At 44.0% G+C, this 24,780-nt stretch overlaps 1 protein-coding gene and 1 long non-coding RNA gene across 4 annotated transcripts in view; one reads left to right on the plus strand and one right to left on the minus strand.

The window, feature by feature from the left end:
• Positions 1–11,122, plus strand: part of TGFBR2 (transforming growth factor beta receptor 2) — an 80,735-nt gene extending 69,613 nt beyond the window's left edge. The window contains exons 6-7 of the mRNA XM_024566219.4: positions 5,567–5,694; positions 8,464–11,122. Of these exons, the coding sequence (XP_024421987.1) occupies positions 5,567–5,694; positions 8,464–8,643 (308 nt within the window). The 3' untranslated portion in view covers positions 8,644–11,122. The remainder of the gene's footprint in view (positions 1–5,566; positions 5,695–8,463) is intronic.
• The window catches only part of LOC128781481 (uncharacterized), a 79,503-nt gene that overhangs the window by 53,523 nt on the left and 1,200 nt on the right, over positions 1–24,780 (minus strand). The window lies entirely within an intron of this gene.

Consider the following 24,780-nt stretch of genomic DNA (forward strand, 5'->3'; position numbering starts at 1 on the left):
TCATTATAGGTTAGCCAGGTCCAGCACTCGCTGAACTAATCCCACTCACCCTTTAACTTGCTTCCTCTTCAGGGCATCCCAGAAGGGAGGCCTGAGCCGAGGCATTGTTTGGTCAAAGGCACAGAGAGGAACTCTAGAAAGTACTGCATTAACTCTGTTGCAAATCATGCCCTGATCTGGTGCCTATGGCGTGCCACACCCCCCTTCTCCCCCACCTCCACCACCACCCATTCACGGACTTCCCTAACCCCAAAACGGTTTAATGTCGGTAAATAAGAACAGCGAGGAGAGGGGTGCCCTTTGTCATCAGTGGCTTTTTGCATAGCTTGTTTAGAAATTATAAACCATAACATCCAACAGGTCCCAGAAGTTTCCCTTCTTGGGGTCATATGGTGGGAAGGGACTAGCCAAAGCAGCGATGGACACATTTGTTACATTTGTGACAGGCATATTCCCAGCTATGCTTGTTCTGGTTGGGGGAGAAAGGGCTCGCTGAAATGCTGGGTAGAGAGGGGAAAGCCTGCAAGTTTCCTGAAAAGGCAAAGCCATTTCATCAGAATAACAGTAATACCGTCGGCAGTTCTGAGTGCTCTTCCCGGAATCCAGTGTGCTCTTTGGCCTCAGTTTTCTCAACTGTAACACGAGGTGTTGGATCCCATCTCTGAAGACACTTCTTCACTATTCTCTGTCTGACTCATGTGAAACCCATAAAATATCTTTAATAACTTGTCTTCATTTCCTCTGTCAAGATGCAACTCCTATTCCTTGCAAAACATGTAGAGCAATGCCGTGGAAGGTTCACAGTCCTCCAACTGGTTGCTTCAGGTTTGCAATATGAAAAGGACAGAAACTGAGTAGGTGTTGGGTAACAACACAATTTGCTGTTGCCTTGACACCCGAGTGGGATTCATTCTTCTTGTAATTAATTTCTAACATGTTTCACCAAGGCCTCGGTCCCCAGTGAACTGGGGGCAAAACGCCTGCTTTTTCTTTTTTCTAATCAAAAAAAAAAAAAAGAGAGAGATTGGGAAGTGCTGATCTGTAAACAATAAGGAAAAAATTTAAATCACTTTTATTCCCACCATTGAAACTAAGCCACTTTTGCGAACCAGGGGGTTAGAAGTTGAGAGAGATTTGCTTTTGTCTATACCTGTCTACTTAGTGATTTTCTAGTTTTTCATGACCTACATTTTCTAAAATATACATACTTTAAGAAGCAATATGACAAACAAGGATAAAAAGACATGTAATTTGGCCCCAGTAGTTTTGCCGAAGTGGATTAGCATCCCAGTCCCTGGATGACTGGAGCCAAGGGGAGAACATTGCGGTTGAAAATCAACTTTATGCCAGTCGCCAGCTCTGTTTGATTCTCCAGGACTGTCTGGGTTTCAGTGGGTGAGGTTCTGTCCTAGAAAGGACCTTGGTGCCCGCCTGGCTGGCAGAGGTTTCCTGCCACCTCTATGAGGGTTCAGGCTTCCACCCAGGTGTCTGTGGCCACCTCCTCCCGCTGAGTTGAAGTAAGTGCCCACGGTTTTCTGAGGGACTCTGAGAAGAACTGAGAGGCCTCCGGCACCATGTCTGTCCACGGTCATCCTCCACATCCTGAAGGAGGCCGAGAACAGCGTTGCCCTTGTCGCCACAGACGGGGAAAAGGAAAGGCAGTGCTGCCCGAAGGTGCTTTCATGACCCCACAATCGAGTGGTAAGCTGGTGACCGAGAGGCAAATGGACACACACAAGCATTAGGTCAGCTTTATACCCATGAGAGGGCATGATAAGAAAATGGGTGGGAGCAGGACGTTAAAAATGAGGGAGAAAAGCAAAGAAAGAGGAACTGCAAAAATTCATAATAAGACAAAAAGCAAACTTAAATGTTCGAGAGAATATATATTACATAAATAAGACCTTTTCTCGGAGTTGAAGAAAGGTCAACTTAAAACATGCATGTACTTGAAATCCTCATCCCCATTCATAACCTGAAAGACTACTTCAGTGTCAAGGGATTTTGCCCATTTGGGGCAAAGAATGATCGCCCAGACGTGCCTATTTTAAACTTAGAAGGAGGCAGGTGATTCAGCGATTCATACTCTCCCAGTGTGGCTCAGGGAGTCAGTCTCTTTGCCAGCCCCTTTCTGGCTACCCTTGACCTTCCTTCTCTAGACGATCTCCCACATCCAAAGATGGAGCAGGCCTCGATCCCCTCGGGAGTGCTAGGGAATCTCACAAGTTGCCAAGGTTTAAGGAAAAGTAGGAAGTAATGCAGTTAAAATTCTCTTTGCTCTGGGAAAGGATTACTGCCTTTATCTCCTTTTCCACAGAGGCATTCATGACTTCTTTTTGTTAAGAAAAATATATTTCCATACCTGCTGCCCAGTCCCATCTTCTCCCAATTCTCACCCAGCCCCCATGGGCCCCATAGAATTTACCATCAAAGTAGCTGCTCTGGTTTCTGTGACTTTGAAGATGAGGACTTCAAATGAAATAAATTGTCCCTGGGTTATAATCTCCACGATGGAGACTTTTTCTTTGTTCTCAAGGAATCTCAGCCATGACATGAAAACCTGGGATTGATTCCGATCCCAGCATTTTTCTCCCTGATTGTGGTCACCCTCCTCCCTCTTTCTGAGCCTTGTGCAGTGGGAATTGTTGACGGGCTAGTACTTTCCTTTTCTGCAGAACAGGCCACCTCAGGGCTTCCTTGGAGTGGCCTTGCAAATGTTCAGATGGTGAGACACTGACCTTGGGAGAAAGGAGAAAGTACTTCCTTGACAGCTGTCTTAGGCCAGCTTTACCAGAAGTAGAGTCTAACACAAAGATATTTGTGCAATGACCCGATGAGAATAAGGTCTCATGAGATGTGTGGGTGAGAGAAGCAGGAAGAGGAAGGCGCTCACAAACCTGTAGTTTCGAGAGAGGCCCAGCCTCAGCCTGATCTTGTGGGGAGCTCTGGGAATGAGGGTTAGACTCTTAAAACTCCCTCATTAACTTGCCATTGGCTATCGGCTGCCCCTGGAGGTGAGGCTGTCATGTTATGGAAATCTCCAAGGTAGGCAGCCCACACCAGCCAAGGGCAATCGTCGAGAGAATGGTAAAGATGTGAGCCCTTAGTACTGAACGCCTGCAGCAGGCAGCTGGAGTCTGGTGCTCTCAGCTGGGTAAAGGGGTCTAGGCAGGGCGCCAACCACACCAACTATGACAGCTAAAACAGTTGGAAATGGAGGATCAGTGGACTGATACATTATCTAAGGAGCAATTGAGATGATATACAAATCCTATCAGGGTATGGTATAGTATAGTATGGTATAGTATAGTATAGTATGGTATGGTATAGTATAGTATAGTATAGTATAGTATAGTATAGTATAGTACACCTATCCCAAGGCATGGCACTCTGAGGGCACCATGTTATTTGAATAGATTGGGTTACAAGGTAACTCTGGAGGGGACATGGACATCCTTTAATTCAGTCCCTTCATCTTATAAATGACAAGAATTAGGTCAGAATAAACCCTTACTGGAAACCAGCTCTGATTCTCAGTCCTTTGCTTTTGCTTGAATTCAACCCAACCCATATTTATTAAAAGCCTACTATGTATAAGGCACAACTTTAGGCACTGGGTGGGCAATTGCAAGACATGAAACAGCCTCTCCCTTGGGACTCTGCAGTTTGGTAGAAGGAAAGAGAATGGAAGCAAGAAATAAGAATAGCATGCAACTCAGAACTCAGATCTCGGCCCAGGGGCAGTATGGGATAAACACTGTGGACACACAGAGGGTGGTTTGCGTGCATCTCCTTCTGCTGGGCAGCCGTCATTCCAAATTTCTCTGTATTTCAAACTATGTAAAAAGGAAACATCCTGCCCTGCTCGGGTGAGGCTGAAGAAGATAAGTATACAAGGAGGGTTCTGGGAAAGGGGGGAAACCCAAACAAACAAGAATAAGCCATCCCTTTTCAAAATGTCATTTTGCTTTGAAAGCTTCTTCCATTCTTAGCCTGGGAGGACAAATGAGTGAAAGTTTTACTCATTAAGTAGGATTATTTTAAAGCTATAGGTCAAAGGTCCTACTTCCTTGGGAGAAAAATGTTGAATCTAGCCCACTCTCCCCTTTTAGCTCAAACACGTTTTAGTAATGGAGTGTTTTCTTTTAAATTGTTCTTTGCCTCCCTGACATGGATATTAGTCCGCCCATTTGAGTTAGTGTGCTGTGTTAACATCCAACCAGAGTTCATGCATTGCTACTTTGGACAAGATCTATAGTTCATTCATTCGCTCACTCATTCATTCGCTCACTCACTCACCAAACATATATTGAGAGCCTGTTGTATGGGAGGCCCTCTCACGGGTGCTGAGAATACAAGAATGAGTGAGGAACTCTGACTCTTTCCTCAAATGCTCACAGTCTACTTGGGTGACACAAATAAGCAGGTGATTATATTAACATATAACATGTGCTACACCAGAACTCTGCCCAGGACATCTAATTAGGAATAGCATGGGGGATATTCAAGGAAATTTCTATAAAGAAATTGACCTTAGTTGAAACCTGAAGCCCTAGCGAAGGGCATCATCTTCTATTATTTTCTTTATATCATGTCTCATCGAAGGAAAAGTACGTTTTAAAATTTTGTCTGTTGATGCTATTAACATCTCTCCCCTGTGTCATCTTAATGAGCAGCATTTTGCAAACTTTTTCCCCCCATCATTGCTATCCCAAGGAGCCTTTGTAGACATTTTTTCTTAATCACTAATTCCCATGAAAGTATACATAATATAAATAAATGATTTTAGCCATTTTTAAGTGTACCATTCACTGGCATTAAGTATATTCACAATGTTATGCAACCATTGCCATTGTTTATTTCCGGAACTTTTTTACCTTCTCCAGCTGAAACTGTATAGCTCACTAAATCTAACCCTCGATCTCTTCACCCTGGCAACCACTGTTCTATGTTCTGTCTCTATAAATTAGTCTATTCCGAGTACCTCATATAAGTGGAATCACACAATATTTATCCTTCCCTGACTGGCTTATTTCACTTAGCATAACATTTTCAAGGTTCATCCGTGGTGTAGCATGTATCAGAATCCCATTCCTTTCTAGGCTGAATATCACCATGAACTCTAACACCACATATGAAATCTGTTGATCTACTGTGGACCTTGTAGGGCTACAAAGCATTATAATGTGTAAGCCTGTTTCTACTTCCCAGGAACCAGTTTTGCTCCACTGGGGCAACATCACCCCGTTGAGAATGTCTGTGTTAAAATGTAAGCTTGGTGACCTTGTTGGCTTCGCTCTCCACTCTGTCCCCAGCTGTTAGCCCAACACCTGGCACATAGCAGACACTCGGTGATCATTTGTGGAATACTTCTCAAGCTCCCTCCACAGCCACCCCTTCCTTCCTGTTTCAGTCCACGATTAGTACCAACTGGGCTCTGAGCAACCGTGGGTGCACTTTGACCCGCAGTGCCTCCTGCCTTCCAACCAGACCTCCCAACATGCTCCTGCCCACCGGCTACACACGCCCTCCTTAATGGCCCTTCGTTTGTCTGCTTTCTTAACAGAAGTGAAAGAGTATGAGCCTCCCTTTGGTTCCAAGGTGCGGGAGCACCCCTGCGTTGAAAGCATGAAGGACAACGTGTTGAGAGATCGGGGTCGACCGGAAATTCCCAGCTCCTGGCTCAACCACCAGGTAAGGGGTGACTCTTGTGAGGGGAGCATCTGAGGTGGCCACTTAGGTAGGAGAGAATTCTGGGCTACTGGGCTTCAGTCTGAGGGTGGGTTCCCCTGTGTTCTGTGATCCAATTAGGTTTTGTTTCTAAAACAAATTTCAATACAGTGGGGCTGACCCTGTCATTTTAAGTTCCATTTGGCAGGTAGAAACTATGTTCAAAGAGAGCTCACAAATAATTGTTTGAAGGGCATTTGTCACGTTGGCCAAACCCCAGGTTCCAGTGAAAATGTTTTGTTTGTGGCCTCTGCTGCTCAACCCCAGACCTTTCCACAGGGACTTTGTTTGGTTCCTTTCTGGGTTCCAAACATTTTCTTCTGGAAACTTTCAGCTGTAGAAGGAAATACTTAGCAGAGAGAAATGAGCAGAGGGTGTCAGCCAGCTGGACTGAGAGGCAACTGCCGCATGCACGGGGCTGTGTGTGAGCCTGCTGTGCAGGCTGGGTGCCCCGAGCTGAGAGAGAGGAGCCCAGCTCCTCAGTCTGGAATGAACGGGGGCAATGGAGAGCAAAATGCAAATGAACAAACAGAGAATCTATGTGTTGGGAACATCCTCATGGCTCCTTTCCACCCCTCCCCCCCCAAAGAAATGGTAGGTAAAGCTGTCCATTGCTGGGCAGTAGTTTGGACTTACAAGGAGACCTATCCAGATTCTCTGGGGGCATTTGGGTGAGGGCAGTGGGTGGAGAAAAAGAACAAAGTGATAGGTTGTGAAGACAAGGGGCCTGTGACACACCCAGGAAAGAGCAGGAGCGGGACAGTGACCCCTGTGTCAGTGACAGAACCGTTCTTTCTACGGCGGAAAACCTTCCGTTGCCTCCTTTGGATGAATCCCCTTATCCAGTGAAGGCTGGGGCTAAGTCATAGGTTTTCCTAAGGGCAAGGCAAATTCAGATAAGAAACAGAAACAAGAAATCAGGCGTGACAGGGAAGACAGATAGAGCAGGAAGCCTGGCCTGTGCTGGTCCTGCCTGGCCTAGAGCCATTTCCAAGGACAAAACCTAATAAAGGCGGGGAGAGCGTGACTCTGGCCGTGGCAGCCCAGGGCTTCCCTGGCTTTCGGGCAAGGCCTCTTGGACTCTGACAATGCAAGAGTGCTTTGTGTTAACTCTGAAATCAGAAGCCACAGAGTGTTGTTTCTTTCAAACTCCGTTGCCTCCTAAGCTGTACGGTTCTTATAATGAAGCCATTATTCATGATGATAAAATTCTGGAAAGAATTTGCATAATACATTTTTTCTCTTAATGAGATTTGTTGCCCTATTGATTTCAAGTTAATGCTTAATATTTAATTTAATTTACTGCCTGTAATTACAGTGTCAGAATAAAATAAATGTTACTTGTGTACCAACAATAACACTCCACTCTTAACAGGGCCATCAATCAATACTGTCAATTAGGTGAATTACACAATTAATTCAGCATCATGAACGTGATCACTCACAGGGCAGGGAGGGAGGGAGAGAGGCTCCCAGGTGTGTTAGGAAAGTTACAAGCACAGGGAGAGGGCTGGTTCTCAGGGCAGAGTTGGGATGCATCCATTCCACCAGGCCCACCTGTGTGAGAGGTCAGGGGCACACTCTTTCAGCCTGCAGGCTATTTAAGCCCTGCCTGCTTTATTTCCCAAAAGGACTTGGGATGATAGCAGAAACATTGGCAATGCAAAATAAACCTGAAGGCCCTGAAAGAAGACCCATGCGGCTGGCCCTACTGGGCAGCATTTCCTGAACGGGCTTTGTGAATGGGGTCATTATGGGGTGAGGTTGGACCCTCGGAAAAGGCCTGGCGTCCAGCAGGCCTGATGTACAGACAGCTGCGTCACAGGGTCCAGCCTGATGTTGGAGTGGAGTGGGGCAGAACGGAGGGCGTCCTTGGCAGTTGCTACCAGCTCACTCCGCAGAACCTGTGGACTTTACAAAACAAAACCAGACTCATGCCTGGACGTCCCGCTGGCTGGGGTATTTGGTCTTGTTAAAATATAGATGTGTATGTGGTTCTGACTATAAGACATTGTGGAAAAGGCAAAACCAGAGAGACAGTAAAAAGGTCAGTGGTTGCCAGGGACTTGGGGGAAGGGGAGGAAGGAGGGCGAGCAGGTGGAGCAGGGGGGATTTGCAGGGTAGCACACGTACTCTGTGGGATACTATAGTGGTAGATACATGTCCTTACACATTTGTCAAACACGTAGCATGTATGCTAATGTAAACTATGGACTTCTGTTGATGCGTCATCGTCGGTTCGTTGGTTTTAACAAATGTACCGCAGAGATGCAAGATGTTGATGTGAAGGAGACTGAGCGGTGGCAAGGGGGATGTGGGAACTCTCTGTACTTCCCACTCAGTCTTGCTGCGAACCTAAAACTGCCCTAAGCAATAAAGGCTAAAACTGCTCTGAAAAGTAGAAAGGCATGAAATGGGACTTTTCAGGAACTGGAGATGCTGCTGTATCCCAGAGGCCTACTGGCGGATCCTTGTGCTGTCTATCCATTTCACAATGTGACCGAAAGGTACCAGAGAAACTAGGTACAGCAGGTTTCCAGGACAGTGCACAGCCACCTGCACAGCCTCCTCAGCCCACATGCCACTGGCTGGCCTCATGCTGTGGGTGCTCTGTCGCTACGTGGTCAGTGCATCTGGCTTGCACTGCAGGAACAAGGTCAGTAGACCACCTCGCCCTCCAGGAGCCCGCCAACCCACCAACTCATGTCACCTGTGGGCTTCTCTTCCTTTCAGGGCATCCAGATGGTGTGTGAGACGCTGACCGAGTGCTGGGACCACGACCCAGAGGCCCGTCTCACGGCCCAGTGTGTGGCGGAGCGCTTCAGCGAGCTGGAGCACCTGGACAGACTCTCGGGGAGGAGCTGCTCCGAGGAGAAGATTCCCGAAGATGGCTCGCTGGGCACTACCAAATAGCTCTTCCAGGGCAGGCTGGCCCGAGTCCAAAGAGGTCACCCCTGTTGCCAAAGAACAGAGGCAGCAGGAAGCTGCCCCTAACCCAATGGATGCTTTCTGGAATACCAGGGCTCACTCCCCTCCCTGTAGGCTGTGGGACTGAGCAGCAACAACAGTGACAGGGAGTGGGTGACATGAAGCATTCTATGCCTTTGACGTTGTCATAGGATAAGCTGTGTTAGCAGTTCCTCAGGAAATGAGATTGATCTTTACAATAGCTAATAACATTTGCACTTTATTAATGCCTGTATATAAATATGGAATAGCTATGTTTTTTATATATATATATATATCTATATATAGCCATACTCTGGAAAGAGACAAAGAAAAAGATCAGATTTTCCCAGGAAATTGGTTTGATTGGAGAGTTCCAGAGCTGCGTGCAGAAGAAAGGATCCATGACAAATTAGCACTTGACAATCACACATGGGATAGATGGTTCTCTGACTACACGAGGAGGCGCTTTGCTTTAGGAGAGCAGCTCCATGTCTCAGAGCCTGCTATGGTCACTTTGCACTCGCTTTTGCCATATAATTCCCTGCGTGTGGGTCCTCACCTGGCCATGGAGCTATTTATAGTCGCACTGTTTGGGGACCAGATCCTGGGGTTCCTGTGTGCCATTCTCCTGGACTGCTCATTGAGCTCCAAGCCCCACATCAGCGGATGCATCACCTTCCTCAGCTAGCTCAGAAACTTTGCGCCATCTCTAATAGTTTAAACGTTTTGAGCCCCATCTTTTCCTTCACAGGCTGCAGAAAAATCAGGACATATTTCCTTATCCATCAAATTGCCACACCTTCTACTAATAAGAGATATATATATATTATATATTTATTTCCCCCCCTGTACCTATGTAACTCTTGTTTACTCCCAAGCCTTCTCCCTTTTCTAAAAAGGATCAAACCTTCCCAGGGTTCCTTGTGTTTAATTTTTCAACACCCTTGGTTTGAGTCCCTAGCTTTCTAAGCAACACCAATAGGTTCCATCGTCTGGGCTCCTGAAGGCTCAAGTCTGTTCTGGCCGAGAGGAAAGGATTTGAGCTGCATGATACTGCGACAGTCAGGAGCGTTGCGTCAGGCACTCTGAACACTGAATTTAACAAAAGTGAGCCACTTTTTAAACATTCGGAGATTATACACACACACACACACATCTGGATCCTCAAGTGAGAATAGATAGCAGATAGTTGCCAGGTCTCTCTAACCCACACCATTCATAAAATGAAGGTGTGGATGCACTTACAAAGCTGCTTCACTTGTTGAAATAAACATTTCTATTTTCTGCCCACCCCCACCCCGTTCTGGGAATCAGACCTGCCCCAAACCAATGTCCCTTGTGAGAAATGCACATTCAAGCAGTCATTCTCTGGCTGTATAATACACTTTGATTCCTCCCCTCTCCTCAATCTGGTGTTAAGATTTGAAATTGGCCTTTTGGCAAAAAACAAAGGGGGACCTCTGAGAGGTCCCAATTAATCCAGGTCTCTATTTTGTCTATATATTAAGGACGTCCCCTCTGTATTAGGGAGAGAAGTCCCTTTCTCCAAGAAGCTTGCTTCATGATAACCCATCTCTCTATAGGACCGGCCTTCCCAGCCCTTGCAGAATTTCCTAGTGAGGATTTGAGTGTGGAACACAAGAGTCCTATTTGCAGTTGGGAAATCTGTGTCCACGTGGACAAAAACAAAGAATGAGCTTTCATACAGCACAGGAAACTTGTTTATCCACAAACAAGTGTTAATGCTGCAAATAATCTCTCTTTTTTAAAAAAAAGTGTTTGAAGCTACTTATTTTCAGCCAAATAGGAATATTAGAGAGGGACTAGCAGTGGGCAAATCAATTCTATTTGGATTCTGGAAGATCTCATCTCATTGGGGTTTTATCAGACATGCTGAAGTTTGGGATTAGGTGGGACTTCTAGGCAGCCTGCCCTGTGGGGATGGGCTGAGAGGATTAAGGACCAGTTGGCTGCAATACCGTGAAGTGCCCAGAAACTCCTGTGCACTTTAAGGCTGCTGCCACCCAATAGCTGTTGCTCATTGACCTCTAGTGGTGAATCTCTAGAATACTGGTCCATTAATGATTCAAACGAGTTTTATCACTTCTGGGTAATGGTCAGCATAAACTGGAATGTACTATCAGATGATACTGTGGCTTGTTTTGTTTGTTTGTTTGTTTTCTTATTCAAGAAAAAGACCAAGGAATAACCTGTAGTTCCTAAAAATACTGACTTTTTTTTTTTTTACTACTATACATAAAGGGAAAGTTTTATTCTTTTATGGAACACTTCAACCGTACTCGTGTATTAAAATAGGAATGTGAATGCTATATACTCTTTTTATATCAAATGTCTCGAGCACTTATTTTCATACTGTGCATCATTTGTCTTTTATATAAATAAAATGTTTATTAGATTGAATAAAGCAAAAATACTCAGGTCAGCTTCTTGCCTCCTGTTCCTACTCATAATAGCTAAGCCCTTTAGCCCCTGTTCCTATTTATAGTAGCTAAGCCCCTTAGCTCCCACTTGGTTATTTTGCAGTTTATGTCGAAATATATCACGAGACAAATCCCCTTCAACTTTTCTATTCTCATCATCTTCTTCAACTGACAGTCTTAGGTCCCTTTAAAAAAACAAAAAGCATTCATGGAAGTTTGATAATGAGATGCAGCAGATGCTAGGGGTGGCATGACCCTTATCCTAAGGCCCTGGCAGGTCCCTCTGTGTCTCCCAGCCGCCATCTAAGCCTGTTCTCTTCTCCCCTCCGTCCAGAGAGCTGCCTCCATCCACAGGACTGCTTATCCCAGGGCTTGACACAGCCAGGGAGGCTGCTAAGAGCACATGCCTCTTTCTCCTATTTTCTCCTTTCCTTACACTGGCAGCTGGCTCTTGACTACCTTTCTGACTTCTGCCAGGTGTCCTGCTTCCTTCCTCTTCCTCTCTAGTGAGCAGGGTACCCCCCGAGCCCTGAGACTTATATCTGCATCACCAGGCAAATGTGCCCGGGGCAGCTGGCTCCAGCTGGCTGCTTACAGATTTTTTGGCGACAAAGTATGTGTAGGTTTTTTTGCTCCAACTTTAAGCTGTTTTAGAATCAAGGATATTGTGGCCTCTGAGTTCTCGGCTGGGTTCTTCATAGTTACAGTTCTGAATAGTGAAGATAATAGTGCCCTTGTCCAAGCTTCTAAACCTCAGCACCACTGACATTTTTGTATTAGACTTTGTTTGGGGAGGGGCCTGTCCCCTGCATTGTAGGCTGTATAACAGCGTCCCTGACCTCCCTAGCAGATACCAGTAGCACCCACCCCCGCAGCTGCGACAACCAAAAATGTCACCAAATATTGTGACATTGGCAATCACTGAGCTAGATGATGTGGTCCTGTATTACTGCAGGTATTAGTGATACACCTATCTTAACTGGCAGCTTGGTGATGTTACTGCTTCCTAACTTTAGTAGTTACCCTGCTCCTCCATTTACCAGCTATGTGACCTGGGCAAATTACGTAACTTCCCTGTGCCTAGTTTCAAATGGGATTTTAACAGGCCTCCACCTGAGCAAGATACTATTGTGAAAAGAAATAAATGCAAGGCTCTTGGAGCTGTGCCTTGACCTTGGAAAGCCTTCACACCTATTGGCCAATATTAAGTTGGTGGAGTATGTAAAGGCCTGCTTTCCCAAAGAGGCAGATTTGCAGGTAAATCCTAGAGAGCATCAACCATGCCTAGGAGGACAGAGCACGTATATAAGCCTGGAGAACAGGAAGGTTTCTGTCCTGAGTGAGGATCGAGAATCGCAGGCAGACTCGCCTTCACCGAGTACCTGCGGAGGCAGCAGGTTTAAGCCTCCGCCAGCTCTGGGAGCCAGGCAGTATGCCCGTTTTACAGGTGAGAGACCATGCGCGGAGAACTCAAGTAAGAAGCCTGTGGTCTCACAGAGGTAGAATTGCTGTGCAAAGCCAAGTTGTCTTGAGAGGAGAATCTGGAATAACTTGGGGTAATAAGTTGGAGTAATGCTCGGTTCTTCTCTCTACTTAATGCTGTCTCCTGGGGAACTGGCCGTCCCAGTGGGCTGAGAGCAACCACCCCCCTCCCCCCGCCCATGATAAAATGCTCTCCGACTCATCTCTATGCTCAGCGAGGGCAGGGAAGATGCCCTCTCATTTCTGTTGCCCAACTTGCTCTTCACCCACCTGGTCAGTGTTGTGTGTAAATTCTTGCTGAGAGAACCACTGGAAGATGAATGAGTATGTGGGGACAACATTGCCTAGTGTGTGAAATGTGTACTGGTATTTCAGTTGATTTCAGAGTGCGCCGACCTTTAAAAACATTATTTCAGCGGGTCTGTTTTTTTATTTTAATGGATTAGAAAAAAAAAAACACATTAAGCCTGGGCCTTCACAAATATTATTACCTGATATACAGCCGAGTTAAGAAACGCGAATTGATTTTTTAAATGCAGTAAGTACATAATGGTACTTATTTTTGTCAAGTACAGGGGATGTGAATATCAATGATTGAAGTTAGCTCCACACAAGGAAGCAAATCCATGTTAATTGCTAACATATATTGAGCACTGAGGAAGTGCCAAACTGTTTTTATTTTCTTTATCGGCTTTAATCTTCACCACAGACTTAGGAGGTACTCTTACCTCCATATTAGAGATGAGGAAACTGAGGCAGCTGGTGAGGCCTTGCTAACAGTCCCACAGAGAGCCATCTTTGGGCCAGGACTTGAACTGAGGCAGTCAGACACCAGAGCCCCCACTCCTGCTTGCAGAGGAGATGAATTAGTAGTTAGAGGACAAAAGGAAGCCTCCGGAAGGCTCCAGGGTCCCAGGGTCTAGTTCCTTAGACTCCAAAAGAGGAGGAAGATGAAGTTTGCCCTGGAGGGGAGAGGCTGGCCCTTAGGGAGCCCGGGGAAAGTCATTCCTCAAAGGCGCCCAGACGCTGGGCTCCAGCCCAAGGGCTTCAGCCAAAACAGGAGCCAAGGTCGTCTGACCCCCTGCAGGCTCCATTTTGCCAGGGTTACTTCAGTTCTTGCTACTGCAAGGTCGGGGGCATTCCCAGTTGGCAGTCAGTCACCAAGTGCCCTCTACAGGGACGTGGTCCCTTGTGCTGGTCAGCAAGGTTTGTATGCAGGCTCTTAGTGCCCCGGAGTTCCTACTTTGTGGTGGGTTTTACATTCTCTTCGCGCATGCTGTGCTGACGGGAGCGCAGTCCGGAGGGAAGTCCCTCCCTAGGTGACTGACTGAAAACCTTTCATTTAAGTGAGAGTGTCCATCCTTTTCCACAAGTCACTAGAGTTGGCATCTGCTCATTTTGTTCATTTCTCTTCTGAAATAGGCTACCTAATTGTTGCTTATCACATTTCCAATTAGGTTTTCAGTTTGGGGGATTTTTTTTTTTTTACTTCAATAATTATAGCTCCAGACTATGGGTCTGGGCACACGGCTTTCAGGCCTACTTTGCAAATTGTACTGATAAAGGCAAGATTGTGAACTTACTTTCCCACATTCATAGCCTGCCAATCAGCCTCACACAGTGTAATTCAATTCTGATACACCTCCTGATCTTGGGGGCATTTAAAAATAACTTGTTCATAGTCTTCCTAGTCTAATTAAGCCAAAATCATCTACACTGTGAAATACTCTTTCTGCACACACACACACACACACGAATAATATCCTTAAAAATCACTTGCACACACAGCCCGTGTAGCACAGTGCTTCTGCAATTGTCCTCAAAGTCCTCTCTCCGTCCACACCCGAGATGGTGGGCAACAGAATAAGCACAGCCCTGGTGCCCTAGGGTCATCGGAAAAATTGCCTTTGAAATTCATGTTTGTATAAATGGTCCTATCAAAATGGTTGAAACTGGGACCTCTAGAGCAGGACACCTTGGTTCAAATCCCACCTCTGCCACTGACTGGTGGGAGGACTTTGTTTTGGTCTCTCGAGGTGTAGAATGGGGGACCGACCAGGGAAAGTAGTAAGAATCACTATTAAGAGAGAGTTACCAGAGAAAGATAAATAACTATATGATTTCATTTATATGTAGAAACTAAAAAAACAGAAACAAAACAGAAATAGACCCATAGATACACAGAACAGACTGATGGTTGCCCGAGGGGAGGTGGGGTGGGGATCTGGGTGAAAAAGTGAAAGGGATTAAGAAGAACAAATTGCCAGTTACACAAACAGTCACAAGGATGTAAAGTACAGCACAGAGAATATAGTCAATATTGTAGTAACTATATATGGTGTCAGATGGGTACTAGACTTATGAGGGTTCACTTTGTAAGTTATATACATGTCTAATCACTATGTTGTACCCCTGAAACTAATATAATACTATATGTTGATTATAATGAAAATTTTAAAAAATAAAGCATTGCTAAAAAATGTAGCAGGGAATAGAATGGCAAAATATTGATCATTATTACAGGGAAGTTGATGGAAGGAAGGAAGGAAGGAAGGAAGGAAGGGGATAATAGAGTTACTGTTTCAAAAGTGGTTAAAAGAAGAGAGAATGGTGCACATAAACATTAGTTATTATCATTAAGTTTTTACATTCTACTCTGAAATGAGGCTGTGTTGTAATAGTTTAACATTGTTCCCCAAATCTTGGGTGAAACGGATACCCTTAAGGAAGAGGAGCCATGTTCACCTGTAGCTGTGAGCAGACCACCCCTCACCCCTGGAGGCTGTTTCACCCACTGGCAGTGGCATGGCTGTGGTGGAAAGAGTAGGGCCCTGGGAGACAGGAAGTCCTGGGTATTAGCTTGGCTTTCCTGTCCACCAGGCCGTTCTTCCATGACCCTGGTCTCTTGCTGTTTTGACCCATCTGAGATTCTACTTTGTCCTGTCTATATTAGAAAGTTGGAGAAAAATCAAACATCTCATTTGTAAAACCACATAGAAAAAGTACTAATTACTATTAATGCAAGATATAATTTCTTAGCTTTTTTTGTAGATACATGCACTGAAACTTTGCTGGAACACCAGACCCTCAGTAATTGGTATCATTATCTATATACATGCTAATCATACTAACGACCCTGTAGTTAGGTATTATTTTCTCCATTTTGCAGGTATGAAATCAAGATAAGTCTCTTATGCAAGTTTATGCAGTTTGAACCCAGGTCGCCCTCAGTACAAAACTGTTCACTCCTCCCTACTCATTTTATCCATATTTATTTCCTTCAACCAACATACACTAGCTGAATGCAAAGCCACCAAGGTCTGCTTGCATCTTGAAAGCAAGGACCGTGTGTGACTCAGCATCTTGTCCCAGCATCTAGCACAGAATAGACAACAACAGTTGTTCAAGAAATTTTTATGGAAGGAAGAAATGAAGCCTCTTGGCCTTCAGAAATCCAAACCGTAGCTGAGGAGACACACACATATAAGCAAACATTTTGTGGTCAGGATGTCCTAGTCAGTACCAGCTGTTGGAGTCAAACAGCCTGAAGCCAGAAACATACGGGCTTTGCGGAGAAATTCCTAGTGACAGCCTGACTGCTATCCCCCATCCACCCATATGAATGTGGTGCTCAGCCCCCTCTGCTGCCCTGACAGGGCTACCTGCTCCTCCAGCTGTCTTACAAATTTCTCTCAAGGGTTTGTATTTGTTTTCTAGGGCTGCTGTAACAAATGGCCACAGCGTTGGTGGTTAAACCAACAGAAATGTATTCCCTCATGGTTCTGGCATCTAGACGTCCAAAATCGAGGTTCTCAGCATCAAGGCAAGGCCCTGCTCTCTCTGACATCTCTAGAGAATAATCAGGACCAGGTCATGCAGAGCTTGACACATCCAGCTGTTCTGGACCCAGGTGTTCGTTGGCATTTCTTGGTGCACCACTCCACTCTCTGCCTCTGTCTTCACACCGCCTTCTTCTGTTCCTCTGTGTGTGTCTTTTACACAGACGTTAGTCCTTGGATTTAGGTCTCACCTGGGTAATCCAAAAGGATCTCATGTGGAGATCCTTAACTCAATTACATCCCCAAAGCTCTTTTCTCCAAATAAGGTCACGATACAGGTTATGGAGATTAGGACTTGGACAGATCTTTTTAAGGACCATCTTTCAACCCACTAACAGAGCTTTAGCCAATTCTTCTGATCGGAATTCTTCCAAGATGAAAAAATCCCAAGCCCGAGACTCTCTCCCTCGTCCGTTTGAGGCGTTCCCCAAAATGACTCTGACAGGTTCACAAATTTTAGTTGGTTTCCTTTTCTATCTTAATGACAACAAAAGGTTGGTGTTGACACTGTACAATAATTCACAAGGTTTTTGCACACCTATTGTGTCTCCAGCAATTCCATTTTTTTTTTTCCTTCAGGAATATGAGATTGAGTTGAAGTTAAAAACCCTTTTCCCACCCACTGAATCTTCCTTCGATGCCATCTTGTGTTTAGCAGCCCCCAACACAAAGTAGGGAGCAATTCGTGGTTCTAAAACAATATCGTGGAATTTCACACTAATGTCAAACTTAGATATAAAGTATGACTGTGAATATGTATATTTGTCTTGTTCCAATGCTCGCCTCATTCCCTGGGAACACAGGAATACCCTGGGTGAGAATGGGCGTTCAGGTTCTGGTCTAAGTCCTATTACCAAGTCCCTTTGCTTCGTGACTATGCGTATCCTAGTTATTATTACAAATTACTATAAAACTTAGTGGCTTAAAGCAGACAATGCACTCAGCTCCAATTTTGTGGGTCAGGAACTTAAGAAGAGCTTGGGCTGGACAGTTCTCCTTGTTGTCTCTTCCACCACTGAAATTAGAGGGTGACTGGGTTTAGAATCAAACCGTGGCTCAGCTGGGCTGGACGTGCAGGGTGCCTCGGGGTGGCAGTTAGTGCTGGTGGTCAGCTGGGAGCGCAGGTGGGACTATTACTTAGAACACCTACACATGGCCTTTCCAGCTGGCAGTGTTGGGGCAAGAGAGGTCTTACATAGCAGCTGGCTTCCCCGAAGGTGAGAGTACCAACAGAACCAGGGACAGACCGCATGGACATTTATTCCATAGGCTGGAAAGTCACATAACACCACCTCTCCCATACGCTGTGGGACCAAGCGGTTTCAGGTCTCTCCCATCCCAAGCGAGAGGATATGGTCTCCCACCTCCCAACGGGACGAGTGACTCTGAGTTTTGTGGTAATACTTTAAAAGCACCACAAATCCTTCCCAGGGCATGGGTCTCTGTCTCTCATCTGTAAAATGGGACTACACTGTGCCTGAGACTCCTTCAGTAGATGTAAGTCTATGAAGCACTTTCCTTTAATTATCTAAATTTATTCATATCGATGTTGATATGACATTTCCTTTCCTTTCCATTATAAAATAACTGTATTACATAAAGTTAGGAAAAAATAGAGAAAAAAGTTTCCATTTCGATAAACTTCTGATTCTTTTATATGTCTTTAGAGTTATTTTCTATATGTGTATGTTTATGTGTGGTGTTTGTGTGTTGATGTGTGATGCTGTGCCTATACTTGTGTGTGGTGCTTGTGTGTGCTGTCTGTGTTTATCTGTGGTGTGTGTGTGTGTGTGTGTGTGTGATGCTGTATTTGTGAGTGCACTGGTATCACCAATTCACCATTTTGGAATCTTTTTCTCAGAACTAAGTCAGACATTCTGGAATCTTGCTTTAAAGAGGCATTAGTTGCCTCTTTGTAGCAGTAAAATTTAATATTCTAATTTAATGGTAGTGGTTATTATCCTCAGATTACAAACTCAGGTGTGCAAGAAATGTCACATGTCTAGGTTTTCTATAAATCTACTTAATTTTTATTCTGAGCCTCTAGCCTGCTGGAGTAGTGAGAAATTCAGCCCTTGTTTCTGGAACCACCTTCCCACTAACTCCCGAGGTTTTCACCATTGTTCCAGGTTGCATGCAGTGAGAAGGGGAAGGGCTGGGGAGTTCTGGTTTTTTCAGTTCTCAGTGAAGCCTGATTCCCCCTGAGAGGCCCATTATCCCACTTGCCGGGTTCATTCGGGTCTGCCTCTCCTCTGCTACCTTGCCTTGCTGGGGAGTCGGTATTATTCTTGGGAGAGCCTGAGGGCCACAGGTCTAGTTTTGTTTCCCAGTGTACCATCGGCTACCCACCATGCCCTCAGGTCCCTGCCTTGGAGAAGTCAGCAAGGGCCCTCCTCTCCGGAGACCTCCTCAACTGTCACTCCTTTAAGTCCTAGGGATTCTCTGCCTCCCACCTTTGCCTTTGCCCAAGCTCTGTTCCTGCTCTTTCCTCAACAGATTTTGGTAGCTTATCACCTTGGAGCCTGAATTATTAGCAACCAAATAACAAGTTCACTTAATCGTTAAGCCTTCCCTGGAGAGGGAAATATTTGCATTCCATCTTTCTAATTCTTGAAAGAACGGGAAGAAGAACCAATTGATTATTTTCCCATAATAAGAGTGAATGTTCACATCCTGCCACAAAAGAATACATCAGGCTCATTTATATGCATTGCATAGCCTCAAGTATAATAAAGGGAATCGCACGTCCATCTGATAGTTTTCTTGAGTCTGTGTTCAACCATTTCCTAAATCTCCTAGGTCTGATGGGAGGACAGCTCCTTTCACGACTGATAACACCAAAGAAATACCAACAAGAACAAAATGGCGGACACAGAGCTTATTGTTGAGATGGGATAATGCAGGTCCATAATCCCTTATTTGCTATTTCAAGTCAAAAAGCTCTAAAAAATACAAATAAATTTCCTCACTCATTTAGTTTCTATTAGACTACGTATAGTTTTTGCTTATCCCATTTAGGGTGAATATTTACGTTATTTGGTAGAAATATTAATGTGTTTAATTATGGTGGTGCTACTACACCACACTTTAGGGTCTCACATAATATCCATCTTACTAGCTTTCTAAAAATCCCCAAAACATCTAGATTTCTAAGTTTATCTGACTCTGGAGGTTTTGAACAGGATTTGGGAGAAAATATATATATATTTATTATATAATATATATTTATATATATACAATATATATAGAAAAAATATATATATATGCCAGTAAGTTTCTTATTCCTGATATTCCTTCGTATGCCCATTCAGGCTAGATCGTGGGGAATGATCTGGTGGGACATGATGATTTCTAGGTAGGTTTGTTAAATCTGAATAGAAGAAAAGGCCTTTCTGAATTTCAAACGCTTGTGGTGGACTCAAAGCAAGGAGGAAGATGCACAGCATCAGAGCAAGGCTTCTTAGGTCCACAGCACCAAGTCTAGCTGAAATCCCCCGGTGAAAGAGAGGTAAAAGAACTGTGATGAGGAAAGATGTCTGTGGGGCGGGGGGCCAGAGTGATGCAGACCTGGAGGAACAATGCCGATGGAAGGTGAGTCATAATCCAAAGGACACCCAGCCCTCATTCGAGTGGCACCTTAAATTGTCAGCCCATGGACACAACGTGGATTGTGAGTCAGAAACACTAGAACCTCCAGGATCTACTCAGGTGAGCATCACATGTCTTCTGTGGCGAGGAATCACATCAACAGGTGCTCACACTAAGCATCCGGTGAAAAGCTCCACCCACGGGAGCTTACTGCCCACTGAATTTCAATAGGAAGTGGCCCCAGGGCCCCCAGAAACTTTTCTCAGGCCTCATCTGTTGTGAATTAATCGAAGTCAAATCTGCCATCACAATGATCAGACTCTGTTGGGAATCAGTAGTTTCCAATGGTTAAGAGCAGGTGAAGGCTCCTGTTCTCCCCAACAACCTCCCCAGCAGGTTTTACTGAAAGCAAGTTTCAGATGGCACAGAAGAAATCTCACCAACTGTTCCGTAACCTGAAAAAAATCCCAAATCTCTACATACGTGCTGTCACCATCCTGGAGACAAAGTCAGCAATATTCCAGAGGAGGAGGATGTAGCGATTTTGCAGTTGAAATTCAGCAACCAGAATCTTTCCAATCAGTACCCAGACACTGTTTTAGGAGCAGACATCAAATACCATTCAGAAGGAACCAGATTTCACGTGAAGATAGAGGAAAATGTTCATGATATTTCTAGCCTATTCACGTATCTTGAACACCAGCGATTTCGCCAATGCACACCTATTTCAACCATTATGGTAATAAAACTTCTATTGATCAATAAAGACAGGTGAATACTTGAATTAACAGTCTCTACAGTGTGACTTTTGATTGTATATGAACTCACCAACCCTAGAATATTTTCTGAGATTAGAGCAACCATCCATGCTAGCAAAATGTATTACAGTTACTGTATACATACATGCATATTACATGTATATGCTAAAGTAAGTAAGATTAAAATACAGACTACAATTCACTACCTGAGGTCTTGTGTGGTAAGCCCCTTTCAATTGCCCAGGGTACTTGGGAGCCCTTCAAGGTGGAGGTTGGGGCACTGGATACCTGGAAAGATAATGGTGTTGGCATTTAGCTGAAATTCTTTCAGTCGCTCCACCTCCACACTTGAACTTGTTTGGGACTGAGTGGAATCAGCTGAAAATCTCTTCTAAACCAGGGAAGCAGTACATTTTCTCCAGCTCTTCTGTGCAGGGGAGCGGACCCTGCTTTGGGAATGGAACTATATTCCCTGTGAACTATCCTGGGTCACGATTCCCGCCAGGTATGTCTGCTGTTGGCACAAACAGTACAGGGAAGCACTGGTAATGCCGGCAACACCCGTGGGTTTGTTTTATGAGATGAGTGTTATGTGGACAATACAGATCCTATGTTAGGAAATTCTATCATTCACACACATGTATTAAGAAATTAAATCACTCGCAAGTTATAAATCTTCATTACAGATGTTGTGTTTTCTCAAAATGCTAACTCTGAATTTAAACTCAAACAGTAAACATTCAAAATTTTAACTGTCAATAATACAGGAGTGATTAAATTACAGGCAGAGGATAATCTTGTAGACGAGTTATGTGGACTACTATGACTGAACTAATACTAAGTTGCAAAGAATCATGGAAAACATAAAATTTTTACCCTGTTTAAAAATATTTTATGTCTAACATACGTACCTATGCTTGTTAACTTGTCATTCTTGCGTTGATCTCTGTTAAATTGTCTCCCATTTTCCATTTTCCAGCATTATGAATATTGCTGCAATGAATATCTTTGTGTAAGTTGGTACTTCTACATTTTTTAAGACAGACAACAAGAAGTTATGAATATTTTTATGGTTCTTGAATCACTGGCCAAATTATTTCCCAGAAGGATTGCTTCTATATTTATTCCCACCAGCCATCACTGAGAACATGTACTTCACAGCACATTCGCCAGCTTTGCAAATTACCACTCTTGGTTAATTTAATATTCCGTAATTATACATCATTATTGTTATTACTTGTATTTCCTTTGTTCATAAAAAGGTTAAATGTTCTCTTCATATACTTGTTTTGAAATTGTGGTTTTACTGCTGAGAATTATGTCATGTTCTTTACATGCTTATCTATTACACCTAAATAATTTCATGAATAATATTTGCCCCTAACACTTTCCCAGCTTTTATTGGCCTTTTCTTCTTGTTAATGTGTACTTAATACATCCACATTTTAAAACATAATTAAATCACTCTATTTCCTTGTGAATTCTCTTATTGTGTTCATATTTATAAAATAACTGTCTTTGCAAAGATCCAATAAACGTCCCATTCTATTTTCTTAAAGATTTTCTGTGGCATTATTTTTTAAGAGTTAATTATATGTTCTCTCTAGATGTGTTCAGGTATATGGTGTGGGCTTGAGGAAGGTCATCTGTTTTCTGGTTGCTAAACAGGTGCGCCAATGTCATTTAATGTGGGCAGGAGGTTGAGGGACTTTCTTCATTTAGGATTGACTTGTGTCACTGCCTCATGAACACAATCAATTTGTCCCTGAAATGGAAACTACTTCTGGACTGTTTGCTCCATTATCCAGATTTCCGCCAGATAATGTTACTTCCAGTTAATGTTTATACTTTTCATTTCCAGATTTAAGAAATATTATAGCTTTTTGTTGCTGTTAATTGTTTTTTTTCATACATTCTTGTTCTCATCCTAAATTCCTTTGTTAGGAAAAAGATTAAAAATTCGGCACATATCTAGGCCTGTACCATATACTCAGAGTCAATGAATGGGTATTATCATGTTTCATTCAGAAAGTAGCTTTTTATTGGAAAAGAAACTGAACATTACGTATCATTGCCATCTATGGAACTGTACTTAGTTCCTAGTTCCTGTGATCTTCCCAGGGTCCACCCCTTTATGGCTTGAATGCGGATCCCTCCCCGCTATGCATGTAGCTACTCTGGTGTACCTTCTGTGTTATGTTCTTTTTAATTTATATAAATGGAACTCTGTATTTCTCTACTCCCCCCTTTTGTTTTACTTAATATTATGCTTTTAGATCCATCTATGTAGATGCCTACCTAGTTTGTTCATATTAGCTGCTAGGTAGTGTCAATCACATGTTAAAGTAATCAGACAAGGAGACCATTAGACTCGGTGGCTCCCAATGCCCAGGTGGTCTCTTAGATCTAGAATATGCTTGGCTCTTGTCATCCAGAGTAACTGTTGCTGAGTACTTTTTCCTCCTTACTCGGAATGTAATGGTTATTTCGATGGAAAAGACAGAGAGGGATTTCAGGGGCAATTACTCTTCAAATTAAGGAAAGCTATCAGCACTCAGTCAAGCTCTCAATGGGGTCCAAAGTCACCCAAACCCACAGCTCCTGTTCTTAATTCAGCAAACTCTTTGACGAACATTCATCGGATCTTTTCTTATTTGGAAATAAGAACCAAAGACAATCCATGTAGATTGGACCAGGCCCAAGGCTGGAAGCCACTCAGTTATTATTAAACAACACTCAGCTGGCGGAGAACTGGACGTCAGCAACAGCAGCACAACTGCCAATCATTCACTTCTAATGACCAGGCACCTTTCTGAAGGCAGCGGTTGGCAAAGGGGCAACCCAGTTTTTCTTGTTTTTGTACACAATGGCAATGTATGATTGTTAGCATATTTCAGTTTTCTGAACTGTATTCCTTTCATCTTGTTGGAAGTTACTTGCTTATCCAAAATCAGATTCACCCACCTGCCTGCCAAACTAGCTCCCCTTCAATTTGCCCTGGTAATAGCAACCATTTTTCCATTTACTCAGAATCAAAGACTTCCACAAATACCTTCACTCAAAACAGTGCATCCCGAGTTGGCCCTTTAGAATAGTGCGATCCACATATACATCCCATGTGTTACGTTGCTGACTTGAAAAGATGAAACGCAAGCATCAGCTAGTATTCAGGTCACCTACCTTTATAGCAACTCGATCTCATTTAGAAGAGAAATCTTCGCAGCTCTAACTGCCAGGCTTTAAATACTTAAGTCTCCATCTTTGATATCTGGAAATTTACTGTTTAGGTTTGGCCTCTCCAAGCATTTAATCCATGCTCTTCCCAAGGTATAGAGCATGCTGGTGCTGCTGGACCATTGCACGTGAGCTAAAATCTCCTACTCCTTTCCTGGCTTTAGAGAACCCACACCTGCTGCCAACACCTGGCCAGCATCCTCATTGAGCCAGCTCCAGCCCCATAACCACTAGCCTTCAACCTATAAACCAGCCTCCATCTATCATCACCACACACCACACACACACACATGGAGGCTAGGAGAAGAGTCTTCACCTTAAATCTACATTTGCTGAGTCCACATTTCCAATATCTTACAACACGTACCAAAGCAGGCAGGTGTCACTGTGCTGCAGCAAAAATATGCAGTTTTAAGCGCATGAGTGGTTTTCCAGTGGCTTACTTGGCCTCAAGAGGAATGGAACAAGCCCAAGTGCCACATAATCTGATCATCTCCAGGATCTGTTCTTTACCCTTGATTGCTCCCATCAGGAGAAGTGACGCAGAAATTCCTGCCTAGACTTATTACGTGGCTACAGCTACAAGGGGCATCGCAGCCTGAAGACAGTGGAGAGTCCCAAACAGGTCCTTACAATCTGCATACCAGATTGGGAGGAACACGTGTGCTCTTATGTGGCAGACCATCTAGTCTTTACAACACATACTTAAAACCTCCCCGGAAGTCCTGCAATCCAGGTTATATAGCTCTGCCCTAAGGA

Source organism: Desmodus rotundus, chromosome 8, assembly GCF_022682495.2.
Source record: "Desmodus rotundus isolate HL8 chromosome 8, HLdesRot8A.1, whole genome shotgun sequence".
In the NCBI taxonomy this organism is placed as follows: Eukaryota; Metazoa; Chordata; class Mammalia; order Chiroptera; family Phyllostomidae; genus Desmodus; species Desmodus rotundus.